The 21,839-nt window shown below is 40.7% G+C and overlaps 1 protein-coding gene across 1 annotated transcript in view; it reads left to right on the plus strand.

Moving 5' to 3' along the window:
- ptk7b (protein tyrosine kinase 7b) overlaps nucleotides 1-21,839 on the plus strand; it is a 125,317-nt gene that overhangs the window by 99,747 nt on the left and 3,731 nt on the right. Inside the window, exons 3-16 of the mRNA XM_053621652.1 lie at nucleotides 3,071-3,173; nucleotides 3,443-3,606; nucleotides 5,732-5,879; nucleotides 9,025-9,155; nucleotides 10,666-10,932; nucleotides 11,077-11,213; nucleotides 12,784-12,919; nucleotides 13,491-13,610; nucleotides 13,769-13,918; nucleotides 15,096-15,240; nucleotides 15,434-15,561; nucleotides 17,281-17,481; nucleotides 18,889-19,044; nucleotides 21,472-21,704. Coding sequence (XP_053477627.1) covers nucleotides 3,071-3,173; nucleotides 3,443-3,606; nucleotides 5,732-5,879; nucleotides 9,025-9,155; nucleotides 10,666-10,932; nucleotides 11,077-11,213; nucleotides 12,784-12,919; nucleotides 13,491-13,610; nucleotides 13,769-13,918; nucleotides 15,096-15,240; nucleotides 15,434-15,561; nucleotides 17,281-17,481; nucleotides 18,889-19,044; nucleotides 21,472-21,704 — 2,219 coding nt within the window. The remainder of the gene's footprint in view (nucleotides 1-3,070; nucleotides 3,174-3,442; nucleotides 3,607-5,731; nucleotides 5,880-9,024; nucleotides 9,156-10,665; nucleotides 10,933-11,076; nucleotides 11,214-12,783; nucleotides 12,920-13,490; nucleotides 13,611-13,768; nucleotides 13,919-15,095; nucleotides 15,241-15,433; nucleotides 15,562-17,280; nucleotides 17,482-18,888; nucleotides 19,045-21,471; nucleotides 21,705-21,839) is intronic.

Genomic DNA, 21,839 nt, shown 5'->3' on the forward strand with positions numbered 1-21,839 from the left:
CTCCTCTCCCCTCTCTCCTCCTCTCCCCTCCCCTCCTCTCTCCTCTCCTCTCCCCTCTCTCCTCCTCTCCCCTCTCTCCTCCTCTCTCCTCTGCTCCTATCTCCAATCCTCTCTCCTCCACTCTCCTCTCCTCTCCTCTCTCCTCCGCTCTCCTCTCCTCTCTCCGCTCCCCTCCTCTCTTCACTTCTCCTTTCCTCTGCCTTCCTCTATTCTTTTCTCATCTCCTCTCATTTCCTCTCCCCTTTTTTCCTTTTCTCATGTGTTCTCCTCTCCTCTCCTCTCTCCTTGTCTTCCCTTCCCTTCCCTTCCTTTCTCTTCTCTCTTTTCCTCTCCTCTTCCACTAACTTGAGGCTATTATTAAATCTATCCAAAATTACAGCTGAAACTAATTTCCATAGCAATGCATACCATCATGGTGAAGGTAACATACTTACAGTACGTGTTCCTGGATTTTGGGGATCCATTAATTTTCCATAATCCCAAAAGCAGCTAGCAGGAACCTGCCAAGATAATGCTACAGTACAGATGAGAGGCTTATGAGCACCTTTAGAGTTATGAGGTTATAATGGAAAAGAAAGCAAGTTAGTATTCAGATGCTGGAGATGAAGCAGGCACAGAAGTACAAAGGCACTAATGTCTGGTTACAGTGTGCACAATAAGAAATGGTTTATGCATTATATTTTTTTCAGTGTATTATGTATTTGTTCTATCTCTTTTTTTATACTTCACTCTGTGCATCCTCCATCAAACAGATGAGGCATTTTCCCTGCTGCTCACGGTTTCAAATGACTGGCTGTGGAATGTTTCTCTCCAGTTTTTATGTGTGCGTAAGGAGTATGTGTAATTGAACCTCAAAATGATATCCTCATTTCCACAGTTTCTTAGGAAATACAGAATGGATGAAAGTCTGTCACCTCTAAGCCTGTAAAGCTCATCTCTATGAAGCAGCCATATGCATCACGCCTCTCTATACTGCTTTTGACGGTTACCCATAATCCCCCTAAGGGTTGCGGTGGACAGGCTAGACTGTGAATTAATGTAATGTGACAACCCTGTGCCCTGTATATATATGTGTGTGTATGTGTGTGTGTGTGTGTGTGTGTGTGTGCCTCCTTTTTACAGTAGCTCATTCTTTGCATATTTTATGTACAATAAATCTGTACAGCCCAGGAGCATTGAAAGTGGACAGCTCAAGTGTTCACGCTGGATTTAACCCCCATACACACATACACATGCACAATTACATCTAGGTCAAACAAACAGAGAAACTCTAAACAGAGACTCACAATACTGAGAGTTGCCTCACAGCTCTGTGCTTTTCGAGGAGATGATGAGGGATGGAGAGGCATTTGCACGCAATCTCTGTACGGCTGCATAAACAACCTAGTGCATTACTCTAATGCTATATGTGCAGTGTTGCCAGAGTGCTCTAAAAGCCAGCTAATAATTATTCCTTAATAAGTAAAGCGTTCCTTAATAATCTGTCGGGTACATTTTTGCTTGGGTTCAGTATACTGTACAGAAATTTCATGAGGAAAATGCAGAAGGCAGAAAGATCTAAAGGATTAGAAGTCTATTGATGGGTTAAAGGGGTTTTGCTTCTGTTTCTGAACATAATGGTGTTTAGGTGTGTCCCAGCTAATACTCAACATTCTCATCAATTATCTTGGGGGAAAAAAAGACATATTGCATTTTTTCCTCATATTTTTGCAACTTTTATATCCCTGAATTTGCATTCCCAAAGGACCCTTGTATTTCTGCTTTTTTTGTGTATGTAATACTATTCTTATTTGTGTAATGCTTTTCCTTTTTGTGTAATACTTTCTTTCTTGTTCAAGTTGCTGTAACAACTGCAAGGAAAGAAAAACCCGAATAACTGAGTGGAAAAACATCCTGAGGGCTTCCAGGCAGATGTACAGCATGATATAGTCAGATCGAGGGTGTCCAATCTTTTCTGGAAAGGGTCGGTGTGGGTGCAGGTTTTCATTCCAACCAAGCAGGAGCCATACCTGAGCCTGTTGAAAGCCCAGATCGACTGATTAAACAGGTGGAATCAGGTGTGGCTCCTGCTTGATTGGAATGAAAACCTGCACCCACACCGGCACACTGGCGGATAAGATTGGACACCCCTGAGTTAGACAGTTAACATCCTCACTGTTCTGTGGCATTTATAAAAATTGCTGAAAAGGACCCGTTCACATTCATTTTGGATCAAGATGACGAGAGGTTTCATTATTGTGTTTACTCAACAGGCTGTTTTTCAGTGAGAACAGTGACTAAAGTGATGTCTGCATTTATTCTCATTTATTTGGGAAAGACAGTAATATGTCAATAGCATGCATTGTAGGCGGATTGGCATTTCCAAACTGTCTGTAGTGTGAATGTGTGCGCGACTGTGTAATGCGGGGGGGTGTCCCCCGCCTTGTGTACTGAGTTCCCTGGGACAGGCTCCAGGCTCCCCATGACCCTGTGTAGAATAAGCAGTATGGAAAATGGATTATTAAGTGAGCCTATTGGTAACATGCATACAGTAGTAACCTACTGCCAGGGTTCATCAGAAAGACAAATGGCGATAGCAAATTCATCATAATACAACAACAACAACAAAAACAAGCAAAAACAAAGTTTAAAATGTGCATTTATGTGTAAAGAAATCACAGGCAATGACTCCTCCTTACGCTAATGCTTGGCTGATATTTTCTTAATGGAGCTCTGTACTTCTGCAATCCCCTGGTACTTCCAGGTGCTTTCATGATTTTCTCAAATGTCTAACTAATCTCTGCTGGGTTTTGTTTTTCAATATGAACGAGAGTGCAAATTACTCTGGACTTCATGTCTGGTATTCTTTTCCTGATTTCGTGGGTTTTGTTGTTGTTGTTGTTGTTGTTGTTGTTGTTGTTGTCTCTGGGCCTTGGCTTGGTTTGGTTTTGACTCGTCTTTGTGGACTCCTGTGTGCCTCGCACCCCCGTGTTGGACGCAGATATCTCATAACTCCTCACAGCCAGATCCATTTACATTTTAGCGTGTGATCTGTTTGCATTCCTGTAACGTACTTCATCTCTCACCTCAGGGCTTGACAGCGGCCCGGTGACTCTGAAAGAACCTGCCTCTGTGGAGGAGATCGATGATGCTGAACAAATCGTATTACAGTGTCAGATTGATGGACACCCGAGGTGAGCCAGTGGCATCTTTTTTTTTCTCATTCTCGGTCACTCTGTCTCTATTCTTTTATAAAACACCGAACTGCAACAGTTAAATGATTCTAAGCGAACATATTAGTGTATTATTCTTCCCCCAGAAGCATGAATCTTAAATATGTGAATCATGTTATAATACTGACACAGTGCCTTTGACTGTATTATTTGAGCTTTGTGGAACTATTTAATGTATGTCCTCTGTCAAATGTCCTCGGAGTGTAAAGTCTGTTTTTCTCACCGGGCAGGCCGAACAGTAAGTGGTACAAAGATGGAGTATTGCTATCTGTTAAGGAGAGAAGCATCACTCTGAGAAATCCTGTCCCTGGAGATTCGGGCACGTATAGCTGCTGCGCACGCAACGGAGCCGGCCAACTCTGCAGCAACTCCAACTTCACCCTCAACATTATAGGTGTGGACAGATATGAGTTTTATTATATTTATAGTGAATAATAATTCCATTATAAGTACATATTTTTACAGTATTCTTTTGTAACGTTGAGTTTGATAAAGTTTAGTAACAAGTAGTCCTCCTTTGTTAAATGATTCTCATGGGCTCTGTTTGAATAATCGATTCTGATTGGCTGGAAGGTGTGCATTCAAACTGTATAATGCACAGATTTTTCCAGTCAGTTTAATCACCGGTCTAAATTAATGCGCTGCCTATAAACAACTGTAACCATAGTAACATACAGTTGCATACAGTAGTTCAACTCACAGCTTCGTTATTAGTAGAGACGCAGCACAGACGCAGGTAATTCACACACACACACACACACACACACACAATCTCTCTCTCTCTCACACACACAATCTCTCTCTCTCTCTCTCTCTCACAATCTCTCTCACAATTTCTCTCTCTCTCACACACACACACAATCTCTCTCTCTCTCTCTCAAAATCTTTCTCTCTGTCTCTCTAATAACTATTTATTATAATTCATTCAAATAAGTCTTATCACACTACTTTATCTCTGTCTATGATTAAGAGCGGGCAGAATTCTAGATCTGATAATCCGCATATAAAATAACTAACGGAAATGAACCGTTATTTTTATCCTCTCAGTCACATTTTGCACTGCAAACATCAATGACACATTTAACTTGTCAGTGCTGGCAAGTGACCCTGGTAGACACGGGATAATCCATGGCTAAGTGTGCGTTACGTGATTTTAATGAACACCACAGAGGCGTCGCGCTGGGCGGTTCTCTTCCTCCACAAAATTGTGTAATGCACTCCTAGCCATGGATTATCCCTTACATAGTAAATATAATAATTTCAACAATTTAACTGAAACAAGTTTTCCGAAATGGTCTCAGGTTAAATTTTAGGTTTAACATTTAGGTTTTCTTTCGTTTTGCCTTTTTTTTATTCGTTTGCTTGTCTTTTTACATTTTTTTCCCCCACTGTTTATTTCCTTATTTTCTCTCTCTTTTCCCTTTTTCTTTGTCTTTTTGCTTTCTGTTCATTTCATAAGACCAGCAGTGTGTTGTGGAAATGTCTTCAGTGATAGTGATACTTTTTTCCCCTATTGCCCTCCCCTGCTATGAATCTGTTGTGTACATTTGACTGGGGTTTTGTGTGTGTATGTGGGATGACAGGTCTGATGCTGTGAAGTTGGTTTGCATCACCCTTAACCAGTCCTTGTTTTTCTGTTCCCTATATTCCCCCTGCTGTTCTGTACTGTCTAGTGGTCACACTTCTTCAGCAGGTCTTCATCTGTGATGCTCCATACACACACAATCATAAACCAGCTATAAGCTTGTGTTAGGGAACCTGAGGCTACATTGGGCACACATTCACTGGAACTGGGCAGTTGAAGTGTCCAGTTTGGGTGCGTCTGTGTCCACTGTAGCCTCAGGTTCCTGTTCTTGGCCGACAGGAGTGGAACCTGATGTGGTCTTCTGCTGATGTAGCTTATCTGCTTTAAGGTTTGGCGTGTTGTGTGTTCTGAGCTACTTTTCTGATCACCATGGCTGTAAAGAGTGCTTATTTGATTTACTGTACACTTTCAGCTTGAACCAGTCTGGCCGTTTATCCTCTGACTTCTCTCATCAGCAAGACATTTCCAACAGCTGAACTGGTGATCACTGGATGTGTTTTGTTTTTTTGATGATTCTGTGTAAAATCTGAAGACTGTGAGTGGAAATTCAAGGAGATTAATATTTTCAGTTGTGTGTGCACGCATGTGTGTGTGTGTGTGTGTGTGAGAGTGGTTTTATTAAGAGCCTGACTAACATCCTGATGGAAGGAGTGGGTGTATTACTCCTCTGTACTCTGACCTAGTTTAGTGAGATGAAGGTGAGTTTCTGATTCTGGGCACTGAGGGACTCTTCACTGCTGTCAGCAGCCTTTAATAACACAAGCTATGAGCTGTGTCTGTAAATATTTCAAAGATTAGATGATTTCATCTACCTCTCCCAATCTGTCCCTCTTTGTCTTGTGTCCCTGCTGATGGTAACATCATATAAATGCCAGCGCATATACACACACCCACACACACACACTCCACTACTCCATCTGTCTCTGTGTCACAGATAAGACGATTCCTCGAGTGGTGGTGGCTCCGGAGGATCAGGTGGTGTTCAGGAATGAAGAGGCTGTGTTTCACTGTCAGTTCTCCGCCAAACCTCCACCTGTTATAGAATGGCTCCACGAGTCCGAGCCTGTTATCAACAAGCCACGGTCAGTCACAGTCCCATCCTCTTCTCTTCTCTTCTCTTGTCTCCTTTTTTCTTTTTCTTTTCCATTCACCTTTTCTTAATTTCTTTTGTTTTCATTTATTTTCAATTCTGTTCACTTTTTGTTTCACTTTTTTCTTTTCTTCTGTTTTTTCTTTTCTTTTCACTCTTTTTTTCTTTTACTCACATTTTTTTTCTTTTATCGGTTTCCATTTCTTTTCTTTTCCCCCTTTTTTCTTTTCATTGTTTCTTTTGTGTTTACTGTTTTTTTTCTTGCATTCTGTTTTCTTTTACACATTTTAGCGATTCTTTTCCCTTTTTGGTTTTTTCTTTCTCAAATTTTCCTTTCCTTTTTTGTTTTTTCTTTTTTTGCCTTTTTCTTTTCTTTTCTTTTTCTTTTTTGTTTTAAATATCACTTGTATTACGTTTTCTTTTATACCTTTTTAGCCACCCATTTTTCATTTTTTCCTTTCTTTTTTCTTTCTTTTTGCCTTTTTCTCATTTCTTTATTCTCTTTTTTCTATTTTCCTCTTTTTTCTTTTCTTTGTCTCTTTGCCTTCTTTTCAGTTCTTTCACTTCATTTTGGTCCTTGTACCTTTTGGTCATTCAATTTTCAGTTCCAAAAGAGGTTTTTAAAAAAAATGAACAACAAGTGTTATTTCAATCATCTATTAATAATCCGAAACAAAACAACAGAAAAGCATACCATTTTCCTGTTTATTCTTTCCTGCTCGAAAAAATTGCATCGCAAGAAAACAAAACAGAAAAATGTCTTGAATTTTCAATGCATTATGCATATTACACGAAGAGATGATAGCGGAAGTTGACGCCCACGTACACGTAGCCGTATTACACAGGAAGTTGGAACCATTTAGCATACGCCCTAAAATAGCTTAGCTGGAGATTAATTTGACAATGTACTTGAAACCTTACTCTAATGTAATTTTAGATATGGCAAAAAAGATCTATCGTTTTCGTTAATATCAGAGTACATGGTCCATGAATTTTGGGAGACAGTGGGGTTTTCCGCAAGAAATATAAAAAGCTATCATTGAGATAAGATGGTAGAATTCCTGTCTAGTTTGATTAATTAGTGTATCTGATTTATTAATTAACCTAGTTTGTCCATCGCTGCGTGTACATTTCACATAGCTCATAGGAAAATCACGGGTGTGCCTCTGTTATCATGGTAACAGACAACAATACAGACTTACCTGTTCATTCCCACCATGTTCGTATTACCACAATTACGAATTTCCAACAAGGAAAACCCGGAATGCACTGAAAGCTACCACAGTAATAGTAGTATTTGTCTACAACTAATTAAACATCATGTTAAGCAGAAATATCTAACGCTGATGTTGCCTGTCCTCAACACCAACGTGAGCTTGAGCGTTGCCATATAAAATAATCGACACAAACAGCGCAGAGTACAGTTGAGTAGAAATTCTTGTAATTTCAGTAATTACCACATGAGGTAGATTACCTGCCTCGTCTGTTACCACAACAGAAGCGCACTCAGCGATTCCCCTTTGATTTGTCGTGAAGCAAGAGATGCATAATTAGAATGTTGTTGTGGAATGTGGAAAGATGTTTCAAAATATTTAGGAGCTACAAGAAAGGCCTTGGTATATCTTTTATTTTAATATTTGTAATATTTTCTAGACTGGGACAACATGGTCGAAAAAACGATGAAGGCGTATTTGTCATAATTATTGGACCTCATGCTGTGTCTGAAACCACTCCCTGTCTCCTTTATAATGTACTATATACTGTAGGGTGTTGGCCATTTTGTAGCGGTGCCCGAATTCTGAGTGAACAACTTCATTCTTGTGGAAAATCCCACTGTTTCCCCATATTCTTGGATCATGTAATCTGATATTAGCAAAGATGACAGACCTTTTTTTTTTTTTTTTGGTAACTTTTTAAAAAATATTTATTATATATATGGGGCAGTGGTGGCTCAGTGGTTAAAGGCTCTGGGTTACTGATCAGAAGCTCAGGAGTTCAAGCCCCAGCACTGCCAATCTACCACTGTTTGGCCCTTGAGCAAGGCCCTTAACCCTGAATTGCTCAGTTGTATAAATGAGATAAATGTAAGTCGCTCTGTGTAAGGGCATCTGCCAAAAGCCGTAAATGTAATTATATTAGAGTATGGTTTCAAGGACATTGTCAATTAATCTCCAGCTAAGCTATTTTAGGGCGTATGCTAAATAGTGCCAACTTCCTGTGTAATATGGCTACGTGAGCGTCAACTTCCACTATCATCTCTCCATGTAATATGCATAATGCATTGATATTTTTCTGTTTTGTTTTCTTGCGAATTTCTTTTTTTTGTGCTGAAACGGGAAACTGGCACATTTTCCGTTGTTTTGTTTTTGATTATTAATATATGATAGAAATAACTCTTGTTGTTCATTTTTAAAAAATCTCCTTTGGAAATGAAAACCGAATGACCAAAGGTAGACAGACCCATTTTTTAAATGTCTTTTCTTATCGTCATTTTTCTGGAGATGCAGCAGCTTCGGCAGAAGGTTGTGAGAGTGTGCTGTATGTATGGACGTCTGTGTGTATTTTGTCACCAACAACAATGCTTTTATTCATGTAGAAACACACTGTTCCTGTCAGTTTCCTCTCGTGCTGTTTCAAAAACTCGGCACAGGACTGCTCAGAGGAACCGCATTATACTAATTACATTCAGGTTTTAATGTTGCTTTTGGCACTGGAGCTGCATGTTCCTGCACATGGGGTCTCCAAGGTCACTTACAGCCGAGAGATTTAGTTTAATCAGTAAAAGTGTTATTACTGAGATAAAAGAGAAAAACACAGAGAGGCTCTCAAAGATTTTCTTTAATACCTCTTTCTGTCTGTATTTATTTACTTACTTACTTACTTATTTAATTATTTTCTTGCTTGCTTACTTACTTTCTTGCTTGCTTGCTTACTTACTACTTATTTACTTATTTACTTACTTAAAGCAGGACTTCACCCAAATGCTTTAGAAGATATTTTTCTAATTTCTATAACTATGACTCTTTAAAGCAGTCATGAAACTTGCGTGGAAGATGTAGGCATGATTCTACAATCAGCAATCTGTTTTTAACCATTCCGTGCGTGTGTGTGGGTGTGTGTGTGTGTGTGTATTTCAGGGTTATAGTGTATGATAACGGCACTCTACGCATCACTCAGGTGAAGCCTCGGAATACAGGCCGCTACACTTGTGTGGTTCGCTATGGAACTGATAGGCAGGTGAATGTAGAAGCCACTCTGCACATCGCAGGTAAGAGCTAACATTTCTCATATACACACACACACACACACACACACACACACACTCCCTCAGAACATATAATTAACTCAGTTTTTCACTCACACCTTTACTAACACTCATGAACAACAGCCAATTATCTCAGTCTTTAAATTGCCTCTTTGACATTTCAGCTCCAATTCTCTCACTGAGTCTCACTGAGTCTCTCATAGGTGCTCGAGGGTTTTGAGGTTTTACAGCCAAGGACCCTTTTAACTGTAATGTACATTTCATGGACCACCTCTGAACTTAATGTGGCTATTCAATTATTAGGCCTAAATGCATCCATCCATCTATTTTTCATACGCGGGGGAGTGTGGAACCTATCCCAGGGAGCTCAGGGCACAAAAAAGGGGGTTCTCTGGACGGGGTGCCAACCCATCACAACCCATCACAGGGCACAATCGCACACACATTCACACACTACAGACAATTCGGAAATGTTACAATGCAGGTCTTTGGACTGGGGGAGGAAACCGGAGTACCCGGAGGAAACCCCCGCAGCACGGGGAGAACGTGCAAAATCCACGCATACAGGGCGGAGGTGGGAATCGAACCCCTGACCCTGGAGGTGCGAGGCAACCCCACCATGCCCTCTATTAGGCTAAATATGTACAATAATATAATATTTATATTTATTTGAGCTTTTGATTCTTGAAATTTCCATCATCCACATTGATATTATTTATAAGCCTACTTGTTTTTTCAGTCATTGAGTTTTGGAGTGCACCCAGGCTATATGGACTCAATAATAAATAGAACTCTGACAATGACTGGTTGTGATTTCTACAAATTTAACAATAAAACTCACAGCTATGCATCATGGACCCCATTTTGAGAACTGCTGAAATAGTGATACGGTAATTTTCACAATGGTAAGATTTTTGTTTACAGAAATTTCAGAAATTAACGACTACTTTCAGAGATGCAGTACAAGCGTGAGAATTTCATGGGGGGAAAACAGATATGGTCATTTTAGATTTTCGGTTCAGAGAAAACCTTAGATCTTCTCTGAAGGCTTAGATGGATTTCCATCTGACACACACACACACACACACACACCTAGATTTCCCTACCACCAAAAGCACACATTATTGCATAATAATCACCTTAAAGTGACAATCACTACAGGGCAATGCTGAGTACATAATTACAGGAGAACATAATTATTCAGAATGATCTCTAAAGCTGCAGGAACTGACAGAGTTTAATAGATGCTAATCCCTGTTTGATCTTCCTGTGGGTTACTCTGAATTATTCTGTACCAGAGTAATGGGTTTAAGGGCAAAGTTAAGCTGCTATACTGCTGAACTTTCAATCCAACAGCTACATTACCTGTAGCTGAATTATTTCAACATGCTGATGAATGACTTCAGAATGCAGTGATGTAGACAGTTTGTTACATTTTTGTTGCATGTATGTGAAGTCGATTGAATTATTGTCAGATGTCTCTCTCAATCTTTCTTCCTTCTGCCTATTCCAGAGATCGAAGATATGGGTGGCAGGTTGTTCAGGTACTTCTCTGCTAACAACATGGAAAGGATATCGTGTGTCCCTCCGCATGGTCACCCCAAGCCTGTGGTGTGGTGGGAGAAGGATGGTGCCCGAGTGCCCACCAAGGGCCGGGTGCACCAACAGGACATAGACCTGATCTTTAATCCCGCTGCGGTTGGAGACTCAGGAACGTATGTGTGCATGGCACAGAATAAGGCGGGTCAGAGGCGACAGGAAGTCACCGTCACCGTGGCTGGTGAGAATGGACAAATTTTAATACAGTGACTTATAACTATCTGTGTGCTTTTTAAAAGAAGTAATAGTAATTCTGAGAGTGTTGCCTTCTATTCCGTTAGCTATGCAAATAAACATAGTTGAACATCATCTCTCTGCCCCCCAGGTCCCCCGGAATGGGTCAATAGACCCCAGGACACTGAGATGGAGGAGGGGCAGCCTGGGTACCTGCACTGTCGCATCCAGGCCACGCCCCCTGCCCAGGTTACCTGGTACCGCAACATGCAGGAGATCAGCGAGGAGGTCAGACTCGTATTCTGAGAACGTTTCATTCTTCTGGTTTAATTATAGGTTGCTTCTTTGTGTTAAATACTGCCGAACTCTTCTTCATTCATAGCTGATATTTTATAGAGACAAAATCATTTCAAATGCATTCTGACATTCTGTGAAATTTGACTGATTTTGTTCCATTAGCAAGGGATAATCCAAGGCTAGGTGTGCATTACACTATTTTAACGCGCGGCGTGGAGGCAAAGAAGAAACAAAGCGGTGGAACGCATTAATATTGTGGAACGCACAACTAGCCGTGGATTATCCCACTTATAACATGGACAGTTGCCAGCATTGACAAGTTAAAGTTGTCGTTGTGATGTTTGGAGTACAAAATTTGACTAAAAGTATCAAAATAACGGTTAATCATAGACAGGGATAAAGTATTGCGATACGATTAGATTTATTTGAATTAATTATAATAAATAGTTATGACAAAGAGAGAGAGAGAGAGAGAGAGAGAGAGAGAAAGAGTGCATGTGTGAATTACCTGCGTCTGTGCCGCATCTCTACTAAATATGAAGCATTGAGGTTTAACTACTAATAACTGAATTCTCCCCATTCAATAGCTGTCTCATTCTGTATACACCTGTAACTGTATGTAACTATGGTTATGATTGTTTATAGGCAGCACATTAATTCAGACCAGTGATTAAACCGACTGGGAATACCTGTGAATTCAACGGTTTGAACGCACATCTTCCAGCCAATCAGAATCGAGTATTCAGACAGACCACGGTATAAATGTGGTTATTAACTATAATAATCTAAAGGTTCTAATGAAAGATACGCCTCAGTTGGAATTTATTATTTACATCCTGGCATCATGCATATTATGCAGTTTCCAGAGTTTAATGAATGTTTCTTCAGTTTTAATATGTTAAGAGCTCAGCTGTCTCAGTGCAGCGTAAGACTAAGATCATCATCATTAATAGAGAGAGTATTCAGTGTTTTGGGAGTTGTTATTTCTCCAGTTTAGAGCAATTCATTAGAAGGTGATTTGATGTAATGTGACTCGAGTGGATTTAGTTTACTTCAAGGTTGCTGATAAAACGTAATAAATATGTATCAGGTGCCGTATAAGAAAGCACAGATATGGCCTTTAGAGTTAAAAGCATGAATTGTTTCTGAATTCATTCTGTTTGAGTATATACATGATATGCAGTTGTACTGATAGTATATTTCATTAGTGTTGACAACAACAGTAATAATAGCTTGGGTTACTGTTTGTCCAGAGTGTTGCTTGTTCTCATGTCTGTCTGGGTTTTCCTCTGGGTTCTCCGGCTTTCCTCCCACCTCCCCAAAAACATGCCAGTAGGTGGATTGACTATGCTAAATTGCCCCTAGGTGTGAATGAGTATGTGAATGTGTGTGCGTGATGCCTGGCAATTCCCCGGCATCCTATTCAGGGTGTATTTCCGCCTCACGTCCAGTGTTCCTGGGATATGCTCAGGATCCACCACAACCCTGCACATATAAAGTGGTTACTGAAGATGAATTGAAAGATTATACTAATTATCATCATTTTTGTGTCTATCTGCAGAAATCTCAATATAAACTATTCCCAAATGGGACTTTGAGGATAAACAGTGTGGAGGTATACGATGGACTGGTCTATAACTGCGTTTGCAAGACTGCAAGTGGTATCCTAAATGGACAGGCCAAGGTCTACGTACTTGGTGAGTGTGTGTGTGTGTGTATGTGTGTGTGTGTGTGTGTGTCTTCTCTTTGCTTGTTTCTCCAAAGTCAACAGTCTTTCTATACACCTTGGTTTTCTTCTGCAGTGTTGAGATGGTGGCACTCTCAGGTCACAGATATGTCTGATAAATCCATTACACACTGTATTATCCTCCATCTCCATCACCTTGCCTAGATGGATGCCTCACCTTGTTGTTATGTCGTACTTGCTGAGTGGTCCAGATCTCTGTCTGGTGTGGCTGTGTCTGAGTTTTATATCCTGACTAGTGTGCGCATGTGAGTAATTCAGTTGTAGTCTTCCTCTAATGCAGATGTTCCCCAAAGAGCCTGCTCACTTTGCCTCACTTTCACACAACCACTGAGTGTATAAACTGCATCATAAAATCTTAATGCAGTGTTTTGTTCTGTTTTTCTAGCAATTAGCCAGATGCTAATATAGAGCCATTAATCAACGTTAAGGCACACCAACTCCCACCTTCTTGTTGCTTATGTACAGTGTGTGTGTGTGTGTGTGTGTGTGTGTGTGTGTGTGTGTGTGTGTGTGTGTTCCAGAGAAGCTGAAGTTCACCCCTGCTCCCCAGTCCCCTCAGTGTCTACAGCTGGATAAAGAAGCCAACGTTCAGTGCTCTGCTACGGGACGAGAGACTCCTACTATACACTGGACCAAAGCAGGTGAGAGAGACATGGCTTGTGTTTGAAGTTTGCAAAGAAACAAGGCAATAGGTTTGTGTTTATAGAAATGTTGTTCGCCTTACCGGTTTTCACTTCTGTGCTGTTACATTATGAGGATTATGTTCACTCCTCTCATCTTCTCCGTCTCTTTTCTGTAGATGGTAGCGCTATCCCTGCTCATGTAAAGCAAATCAATGGGACTCTGCAGTTTGAGAAAGTGACACGGAGTGATGCGGGGAACTACACTTGTGTAGCCAGTAACCGTCCACAGGGAGAGATCAGAGCCTATGTCTCTCTTACTGTAGGAGGTGAGATGAACTGAAACGATTACTCGAGTGTGAATTTCTGTGCACAATAATTCTCGATTAAAAAAAGCAGCAGTACAACATCGAGGATGACAAAATCCAAAGCCCCAAACAACAAATTCAACATCCAGAATCCAAAATTGTGTTTCCAAGTAATAATGAATGTTTCATAGAAAGATAATCTGTAAAGGAGGACAGTCCAAGGTCAAGAATCAACAAGGCAAGATGGAGATAAACATAATAGCTTTGCAGTGAAAGTGTAAAAGTGATAGGCAGTTTAGTCGAAGTAACTTATTTTTACAGATGTTTCTTCTAGTAACCAAGGTAACAAAATGGCCAAAAAAGCTTTTAAAAATGATATTAAAACAGTCATTATAATATTTGTGGATGTGATGTAATGCAGACTTTATTCCACTTACCACTAAAGACTTTTCCATGTCTCCTGCTGTTTGTTTCAGATTTTTGCAAATCTCTCAGAGAGTTTTTCCAGTTATTTTTCTTCCATCCTTTGGCAGGTTCTTTTCCTGCATGTTTATTTCATTTCTGAATTATTGTTGGTACTGCTCTACTTAAAGCCTTTTTATAGCATTTCCAGCTTATGTGGAACGTTCAAACGTTCTGTTTTTAGAACTTGTGAATGTTTTTCCAGTGACACTTACCTTCATGACTGATAGTAAGTTGAGCATCTCATGCCTTAAATAAAACTTCAATGAAACTTAGACACCTTGATAAAACACATTTAATAATGTTAACTGCTAACCTGGATGCTGTGTCTGTAATATTTAGGCTGTGTCGTCTGTTTTGTAGGGAAAAAAATGATTTTTATAGTACATTTTTCTCAGAAACCAAGAAGGATGAAAACTTCCAGTCAAATGTGTAAAAGCAGTTTGGCTAAACGAGTATGCTGAATGAAATAGTGATAATGTCAGCAGTTAATACTCCAGAGTGTGACACCTCTGCTGGAGTGGATGTACGATGATGGGAACTGACGTGACTGCGTGTTCTTTGTAGCATTCTTTTTTCACACCTATTTAATCACACCAGAGTGAAAGAACTACTTGTCTGATACCAAGCCAGACTAAGACTACAGTACCAGCCCATTACACCACCACATTGCTTTCAAATCATTCTTGGCTTTACACAATAGTCCATAGTTTCATATTGTGTCATTGTTTCTCAGTGTATACAGAGTTTAAGGTGGAACCGGAGTACACTACAGTGTATCAGGGTCACACGGCGACAATGCACTGCCAGGCTACAGGAGATCCACAGCCCTACATCCAGTGGATAGTCAAAGACAAAGCGCTGTCTGTCAGCAACACCAGGTCTATATCTGATTGATTTTATTTGCTTACACTTTGTGGACCACTACTATGTAAAATATTCTTTTTGTAACTCCTGATCTGTCACATATAGATAGTTGTTTGTTCTAAGAGACCTAACTCATCTACCTCGCCAGTTTATTACATTATTCTGTCTTTATTTATTCTCTTTACTTTCTGTCTTTTGCTTTCTCAGATTTCAAGAGTTGCCCAATGGTTCTCTGATCATTAGTGATGTCACTACTGCTGACACAGGAAAGTACACTTGTATCGCTGGTAACAGCTGTGGCATCAGACATCGAGTTGCACAGCTCTACGTCGTAGGTAAGAACACACACTCACATGCATGGCGGCTCAATGAGTCACTACAATTTAGCCGGACTCTATCGATGAATTCTGAAGTGGCTTGTGCACATGATGGATACACATCTGGGCTGTGGTGGCTCAATGGTTAAGGCTCTGGGTTATTGATCATATGGTTGAGGGCTGACACTGTTGGGCCCTTGAGCAAGGCCCTTAACCCTCTCTGCTCCAAGGGCGCTGTATCATGGTTGACCCTGCGCTCTGACCCCAACAACCCCAATATGTGAAGAAGAGAATATCATATGAACATGAGACAAATAAAGTGCATGCCTCACATGCATCACATGTGGACTGTTCTCATACTGTAACTGTAGACAGTATTGAAAGGAAGGAGTTACCATAGTATAATAGTGTACAAGATATTATACCTTAAGACAGTGATGTGCGTCGATGTGTGAAAATAATTCAGAAGTGTTTTATTCCTCTTAGGCTAGAGCAATTTCCCAATGGTTATGCCGAGAGAGTGGGGCTCCCAAGTGGCGCAACAGAAAAGCAGAAAAGCCAGGCGATACCATAGCCATCCATGGCCTGGTGTCCAAGAGAGAACAATTGGCTGTGCTCTCTGGGTAAAAGGGGTGGCTTACTCTCTCTCCCCTATCAATCAGAGAGACACTAGCCAATTATGAGCGTCTGTGAGCTTGTGCACATGGAAGGGGTTGAATAGTGTGTTAAGCCAGTCCACGATTGCAGCATGAACAGCCGTTCGAACAGATGCGGTTGGCTGGCTTTACGTGTCTTAGAGGAACATGATAGCTTTCACCCTCCCTGGTTGGTAGCTGTCATACGATAGGAGATACCAAACTGGTGGGTAGGAATTGGCCAAAACTAAATTAGGGAGGGCCGTGGTGTAACAACTACTGTATAATCAATCTTTCACTATAGAAATGAAGAGGAAATGGTAAAAAATGATCACTGATCATTGAAATCATTGAAAATCAGATCACTGATTATTTAAATATTACACAGCAATTTGATATTGCATATCGAATTCATATGAGGGGCGGCTGTGGCTCAGGTGGTAGAGCGGGTTGTCCACTAATCGTAGGGTTGGCGGTTCGATTCCCGGCCCAAATACTCTACATACCGAAGTGTCCGTGGGCAAGACGCTGAAACCCAAGTTGCTCCTGATGGCAAGTTAGCGCCTTGCATGGCAGCTGTGCTACCGCTGGTGTATGAGTGTGTGTGTGAATGGGTGAATGAGAACCAGTGTAAAGCTTTGGAAAAAAGTGCTATATAAGTGCAGACCATTTACCATTTCCATTTATAGGATGGGAATACATTCACACAGAATGAGATTTTGTATACTCATCATCAGGCAACTTTAACTTTCATTTACTTAATGGAATGAAATACTGTGCAGCCATTCAGTGTGTCTGGAAGTGTTTATTGTCAAAATCTCTCTAAAGACATTTATTATCGATGTTTAGATGTGGTAAACTCCATGTTGTATTCTGTGTTGGCACGTAGCCCAGCAAACCTGATATACCTTAACTCCTACCAGCAACACTGAACTTCTTATATTCCAAAATTCAAATTAGTGTTGTTGTTTTTTTATTATTCTCGAGCACATGTTGTGGGTAAGAAAATAGGAAAACAGGATGCTTTGTGGCCCTGTAGGCTTTAAGTTCGAAGAGCATCTGCTGTTAGACAATGAAACTCTTTCTTCTGCTCTCACTTCAGAGAAGCCAAAGCATGATCGTGACAGTGATGAGGGGAAAACACCATATAAGATGATCCAAACCATTGGCCTGTCTGTGGGGGCAGCTGTTGCCTACATCATCGCCGTGCTCGGCCTTATGTTCTACTGCAAGAAGAGACGCAATGCCAAGAGACTGCAGAAGGGACAGGATGGGGAAGAGCCGGAGATGGAGTGCCTTAATGGTTTGTGTGTGTGTGTGTGTGAGTCTGAACCTGGATGTGTGTGGTGGAGCGATTACTCTTCTTTACATGAACCACGTGTGCATCCAACCTTGTATCTGGAGCTTTCTGTAGATTTTTTAGTCTAATGTAACACATGTGACTCTATTACTCATGCTCCTGAAGGGCAGAAGCCATGTAAAGAAATATCCTCGGATAATTAAGTTCTCAGACTGCTGTAGGATGTTTAAAAGTGAGAAATGCTGCCATCGTGTGGTTATGAATGAATCAGTGTTAAAGTGCACTTATTATGGTTTTGACACTGCGTAATTTTGTTTTAGAGGTCTCATACAATAGATTTACATGCATCCAAGGTCAAAAAACACTTTAATGTGCTCATAATTTAAATTGCAGCATGACCTTTTTTTCCCAGTGTCAAAAACGAATCGTTAAATGATCCGTTCTAAAAGATTCATTCTAAACTCCTCCTTTCAGAGAGCATACTCTGCTCTGATTGGTCAGATGTCCCAGTCTGTCGTGATTGGTCTACCGCTGTCAGTGAGCAGCTAATGAAGACCTAGTAGGTTTGTGTAGGAAGTAAGTCTGGAATTACTAACGACTCGTTTCAGCTGTTCGGAATCGGTTCCTTCTTTTGGAGTCAATAACTCTGTCACGTGCTTTGATTTTTTAAACTTTGAAACAGACTTTTTACATTCACAAACAGCTCTATAATACATTACATGAAAAGTAATATTTGAAAAACTATAATAGGTGCACTGTACACTATAGGAAACTATAGGTATTTTGTTTTATTTAGGAGGATTAAGGCCATCCACAGCTGCATTGCGCCTTGGAGTGATCATGCAAATCTGTAAAGAGATAGTGAAGGGTGGCTATAAAGCCCATGATTAAAGAAAAGAGCAAGATGATCCAATAAAGGATATTCATGTCAGCATGTTTGAAGACCAAAGTTTTCTGCATGGTTCCACCAAAAAAAAAGTCACTAGACAAAAATCAACATGTTAACCCTTTATGAATATGTGAATTTAAATACTTATGACCCATGCACTTTTCAGCTCTCCAGTGTTTCTTAAAAGAATGCCGTGAATCTGTTGCATTTCAACCAGTCTGTGCACTCAAATCAATTCCTTGAAAATAATTGTCATATATTTAAAAAAAAAAAACATGACATGTTGGTGTTTGCACAGAAGTACTGATATTGCTTACTGATATTTATGTTCATGATTAATCATACTGAAAGTACATACTATTTCATTCATTTTGCTCCATTTGCTCAACACTGACACAGGTAAAATATACTGATAGTTGAAAAGTTCTGATATTTATATAGACTTTCTAACGTGACGATATCATGCTAGAGATCCACAGGGCTCTGTGTAAAATAATACACCTTTGTGTAATGCCTACTAGGAGGCGCTATGCAGCACAACGGCCAAACTACAGCTGAGATCCAGGAAGAAGTGGCTCTTACTAATCTAGAGACTGTGTCTACAGCTGAAAAACACCATAGCAACACAGACAAGTTCCACTTCCCCAGAGCAGACTTACAGACCATCACTACATTAGGTAAAGTATCTCTCTTCCACACAAGCAAATGCATACAGGCCACTGTCACACACATTGTCCCAAATGGTGCACTTCTGATCTTGCGGTCTATTTTTGTGAGTGCCCATGAGAGCCACAAGGCCAGACGGTGTCCTAGTTCTTATTTTGAGGTTCAAAAGGCTGCTCAAAAGGCTTTATATGCCCTTTGGGGAAGCCCACATTGATGTGGACTCACCAGTGGTCTCTTATTGCTAAGCGATATTGGGCAGGACAGTTCACTGCTGATGGGATTGCTCAGGGCAGAGAGAAACCTGCAACAACACTTGCAAAGAAAGATATTTAAAGGGGTCTTGACCCATCTTAAGTTGTTAATTTAACATGTCACTTAGCAGAATTAGGGTTGCATCTTATGTGACACAGAAACTATAAAACATATTCTTAAACCACTTCATCTACATGCTCAATTAGCCGACATTTTTTGATATGAAGCTCCTCGAGGGAATCCTTTGGCATCCTTTTGAACCCTGAAACATACACTAGGGACACCTGGACTTGTGGACATCACAGGTATGTGCAGTGTGAACTGAATGACCGCAATTCATTTTTCAACCTAGTTGACCAGGTTCCTCTAGCCATGTCTTGGACCCTTCTTTCCGGCTAGCCCTAGGAGTAGCCCAGTTTCTTAATGTTTGCCTCCTTTTCTTGATGCCAGATATTGCTTGGTCATTGTTATTTTTGCTTACCTTGGGGATTCCAGGTGAGGGTGTGCCTGGTGACACTTGCAGAGCATGTGGTCAATCCTTACATGATGTCTTGTGCAGCTTTTCTTCCTTCCCACAGATGTTGTTTATTCCTCCACTACAGATATTCATTTTTAATGATGTTGGGCCCTTTGTTGGATTTGTAGGGTTCTCCCAACAGATACTGATGAAGGTCTGGAGCTGTTTGGTAGTTGAAACTGTGGATCACAAGATCTCTACTCCTGATCTGACATGATGTTGAACAATCAGACGTTGGTGCAGAGAGTCAGTTCCTTGCAGTCCCAGATTATCTTTAGTTGCAGGAAGGCTGCTCTTGCTGCTCTTGTTTGGCCAGTTGTTGCTTCGGCATCTGTGCCTCCCTGCTTGTCAATGATACTGATGACAGCTTCCACCCTCCATTATGACTGGTTGATAATGTTGACAGTTTTGGTAGATATACCATAACACATGAACAGACTTGTCATGTCTACACTGTCAAACGTCTTTTCATAGTCAACAAAGCTGGCATGCAGTAGTGAGGGTGGTTCCCCTGCACTGACTTTTCAGTGCAGTGTGGTGATCTGGTGTGTGCAGGAGCCGTCTCTGAATTGATCACCCATCATCCTTATGGATTTTGATAAGGTAGCCGTCCTAACAGTCTGATGGCACATGCTGCTTTTTCCAGACCTTCTCAAACTGGGGATAAAGTATGTCCACGATGGTTTGTGGGTCTGCCTTAAGTGCTTCTGCAGGAACTTTATCAGGTCCTGCTGCCTGGCTATTCCTGAGCTGTTTGATAGCTTTCTATATATCTTTCATTGTTGGCTTGTCACAGTCTATGGGCGGGTCCCTGTGAACTGGTGGTATTTCTGGTGGCTTTTGTGGCACAGATCCTTTTAGGAGTTCCTTAATCTCCTGTTAATATTTTTCTCCTTTGTCTTTCTTTGGTCTCTCTGGCTTGCTCTACTTACTTGAATTTCTTTTTGTAGTGTTTAAAATTTCTTGTTTCCTTGCCCTCAGTGTAATTGTTCTTGTCAGCTCTGATACCTTTCCTTGCTGCTTAATTGACTTCTGCGTACAATTCATGTGACTTTTCTGATTTGCTTTGACTGTTGTTTGCTACTGCTTTATTTTTTATGCTTGTTAATTTACTGGAGTGTCCCTGCTGAGATGAAACGGGGACTCTGTGTGTTGTATGGGTTTTTTTTGGCCTAGTACTTCTTGCATTTTTTGTCACGGGTATCTTTTCCTGAAAAACTTCTTCTTGAAGCATATATGCATCATTTGGAAGTCCTGTGTTGTATTTCTGCCATTGTATTGGTCTTCCAATCCAGTTCTTCAGTTTCAGTTTCAGCCACACACAGACGATGGTCAGACGCAGTGTCTTCTCATCATGTCACTTGCACATCCTGCAGGGTTCTTATGAACTTCTTGGTGACGTTGATGCGGTGTATTTGGTTCTTAGATGAGTGCTTTGGTGACACCTAAAATTTCTTGTATATTCTGCTATGTGCGAACACATTGCCACTGATGACCAGATTGTTGAGAGCTTGTTCATGTTGCCAAATCCCTGGATCAGAGTAAGATGCAGGGCTTATGGTGTTCCACACTACAGTTACAGTAATCATCTTAATCATCTGCCTTATGAATGATGTAATCATCTGAATCACCTTTATGTCTGATTTTGTGTGTGTGTGTATGCATGCAGGCAAAGGGGAGTTTGGTGAGGTGCTGTTGGCCAAAGCACGGGGGATTGTGGAAGGTGAAGAACAGACTGTGGTTCTAGTGAAGAGTCTTCTGAGCAGGGACGAACTCTCGCAGGCTGAGTTCAGGCGGCAGGTTGACATGTTCAGTAAACTGAATCACACCAACATTGTGCGCCTGCTTGGCCTCTGCAAAGACACAGAACCTCATTACATGATCCTGGAATATATAGACCTGGTAAATAAAAGCCAGCCTTTTTAATTGCATGACCCTACATGTGTAATATGGATAGCAATAACTGTATATGAGCTTGATACTGTAGTTTCAATAACACTTGACATAATTTTTTGCTTTGTAGCTGCAGATTATTCA

The sequence above is a fragment of the Ictalurus furcatus genome, chromosome 3 (genome assembly GCF_023375685.1).
Source record: "Ictalurus furcatus strain D&B chromosome 3, Billie_1.0, whole genome shotgun sequence".
NCBI lineage: Eukaryota > Metazoa > Chordata > Actinopteri > Siluriformes > Ictaluridae > Ictalurus > Ictalurus furcatus.